At 36.6% G+C, this 2,888-nt stretch overlaps 1 protein-coding gene across 1 annotated transcript in view; it reads right to left on the bottom strand.

Annotated features, from left to right (window-relative positions):
- The window catches only part of Apbb1ip (amyloid beta precursor protein binding family B member 1 interacting protein), a 120,751-nt gene that overhangs the window by 49,669 nt on the left and 68,194 nt on the right, over positions 1–2,888 (bottom strand). The window contains exon 7 of the mRNA XM_031369162.1: positions 2,028–2,149. Coding sequence (XP_031225022.1) covers positions 2,028–2,149 — 122 coding nt within the window. The remainder of the gene's footprint in view (positions 1–2,027; positions 2,150–2,888) is intronic.

Raw genomic sequence — 2,888 nt, 5'->3', positions numbered from 1 at the left:
GGCCCTGTGAATGTTCTGTGCCCCAGTGTAGGGGAATGCCAGGGCCAGAAAGTGGGAGAGGGCGGGGTTGCAGACATGGGGAGGAGGGAGGCAACAGGGGTTTGTTTTTGTTTGTTTGTTTTTGTTTTTTGGAGGGGAAACTGGGAATGGAGAAATTCGCATGTAAATAAAGAAAATATCTAAAAGAAAAAAAAAGATTATAAATAAAAAAAAATTTATATTGAGAAAAACATATGTTCAGTATTGTTGTAGACAAGCATCTACATAAGACTGTTAAATTGATTGTTGTTTTATATTGAACAACTTTTATAATACTCATTTTTATTGTTATAATATTTTATAAATTTTAAGGAATATGACAAAAAAGATATTGTAGGTATTGAAGAGGGGTCTCTGGGAGGAGTTGGGGTACAAAAGGGAAACAAGAATGTGATTTAATTCTATTTACTTAAAATATGTTTTTAAATGTTAACAAATTCAGATAAATTGAAATCATGTAACTTTTATCATCATAATGCAATAAAAGTTAAAAAAAATTAAAAAAAAAAGAAAAAACTAACATAAAGGGAAAGAACTTTTTCCTGTAAGTAACAGGTTTCAGACTTTCCTAATTCTGCTCCTATTGAGAATTCTGTAAAATGGAAAGATGTCTGGATGACTTTGGAGATCTCTTCTATCAGTAACATTCTTAGAATTGAAAAAAACGTAGTTGGGACAGAAAGGGATCCTTTATATAAAGATTAGTGGGTACCTAACACTGTAAACTAGAGCTCAGTATGTACACACTGCTGAGTCAGCTTTTGGTCTAGATGTTGCCTGGGAGGAATATGAGACTAAATAGCCTTGTGTGGCGATAAACTCTTCTTCACAAGGCAACGTGGTAGCAGAGGAAGGGTGCAGAGAAGCTCAGTATGGTGAATGAGAGTCCGTATCCCCTGACTAGAGGGACAGCGCTACACTATGCAATGTTTAACTGTCTCTTTTTAGGGTTCCCTACAAAGCATACTAGATGGGGTGGACAAGGCAGACCTTTTGGGGGTATTGGCTGTCTATCTTTCCAGACGGCAGCCTCTCCGAATAACTCAGTATAAACTAATGGTTCAATCCTTGTCTCACTGAGTTTGTGGTCACAGGTAGCACAGACTGGTATTTTGGTTATGTGGTGTCTCTCATGTGATTCCAGTTGCTTGAGGCTTCCTAGAAAGGCTTAGATTTTTTTTTGGTGGCACCCTGGTATATGATTTGAGGGATGCACTTTCAAATATAAGAACAGTGCCTTTGTGTTTGTGTCAATTGCCTAAGGAAATCAAGATAAATTATATATTCTCCAGGTACTCCTGAAACCGTGTGGTTGGGACCCTGTGAAAGACATGAAGTGTGGGGTGGTTTATGTAAGCTCCTCATGCTGAGAGAAGGAATGGGTTGTAGCTGCATCAGCAGTGATTAAGTGTCTCCAAGGAACAGAGTTCATACCATTCTAAGTCTACCATGTGTATTTCCTGACCTTCATTGTATCTTTTCCATAAAATATAACTCTGCCATAGAAAAGGTAAAGAGAAACTAAGTATTTTTCTTTCACAAACTCTGGCCCAAACTGTAAATAAATCTTTCTCTCCTCATCATTACTTTTAAAGAATATGGTGGCTGGTTATGAATCTCATACCTCCCTGTACCACTTGCTTTAGTTATCACATTATCAATAAGTAACAAATATAAACTAATAATGCGGTATTTTGCAATAGAAAAAAATTATCAATCTGTAGTATGTGAAGGCACATTGGGCTAATGGAGCCAAAAAATTCAGATGCAAGAGAATTAGACAACAACAAATAGATATGCTTTGAATTTTGAATGAAAAAAATAGAGGAAAAAATATTCTTTTTAAGTCTTTTGAAGTATTTCTAAGTTTGTATTTATTTGAAAGCCACACACCTGTGAGATTTCCTGATGTCATGGTTCGGTCAGTACACAGGTGACAAAAACATCTCCCTTTGTTACATAGTTGAAGGAAATGGAGGCCATCTTACCTGGGGGTTTTTAAACACAGCATATTTTCCCTCTTTCTCCAAAAACAGTACTTTGTTCTCTGTGTCTCTTGTCCAGTCTGATAAGACCTCAACAACATTTTCATGGTCTTCAAAAATTCTCTCTGATGAAATAAAAGATATTTCAGGTGAGAGTGTATTCCTGAGATAAGTACAATGCTTCACAAGGGTTCTAGAAACTGCAGTCTTTACATACTTGGGCTTGAATCTACTCAGCCAAAGGCACATGCTCTGAAAAAAGGGTAGGTATCTGAAGTCGACAGAGGTGGGTACTATATTAGTGACTCATAAAAGGTTACTGGAGCCCTCCTCAGCTCCTACTCTTCCTTCTTGTAGGGCACACACCTCCAGGATCCTGTGTATCTTGTTCTCAACTGATTATTTCCTTTCTTGAACTAGCGACAAGTCTCTGTATGGTCTGCTGTACAGAGGCAGGACAACTGGGGAACTTCAGTGCCTGTGCTGTGAACTAACACCCCTGCCTGTAACAGTGGTGTAGCTTTCCCACTTTTTTTTCTTTTTATTGATTTAAGTTTTATTGCATTATGATGAGAAAAGATATAAAATTTCAATTTATCTGAATTTGTTAACATTTAAAAACATATTTTAAGTAAATAGAATTAAGGCATGGCTTTGCTCATCATTGACTAGTTATTGTTTTGATTCCTCTCACATTATTATGTGACAGGAAGAATTTCTTTTCTGGTCCATTCTATTTGAAGTTCTGTAGGCTTCTTGTATATTCATGGACATCTCTTTCTTTACGTTAGAGAAATTTCCTTCTATAATTTTGTTGAAGATATTTACTGGCCCATTACTTTGGGAGTCTTCACTCTCTTCTAT

Source organism: Mastomys coucha, unplaced genomic scaffold (genome assembly GCF_008632895.1).
Source record: "Mastomys coucha isolate ucsf_1 unplaced genomic scaffold, UCSF_Mcou_1 pScaffold15, whole genome shotgun sequence".
NCBI classification, from domain to species: Eukaryota; Metazoa; Chordata; class Mammalia; order Rodentia; family Muridae; genus Mastomys; species Mastomys coucha.
The sequence above is the reverse complement of the archived record's forward strand: the minus strand, read 5'-3'. Positions and strand labels throughout refer to the sequence as shown.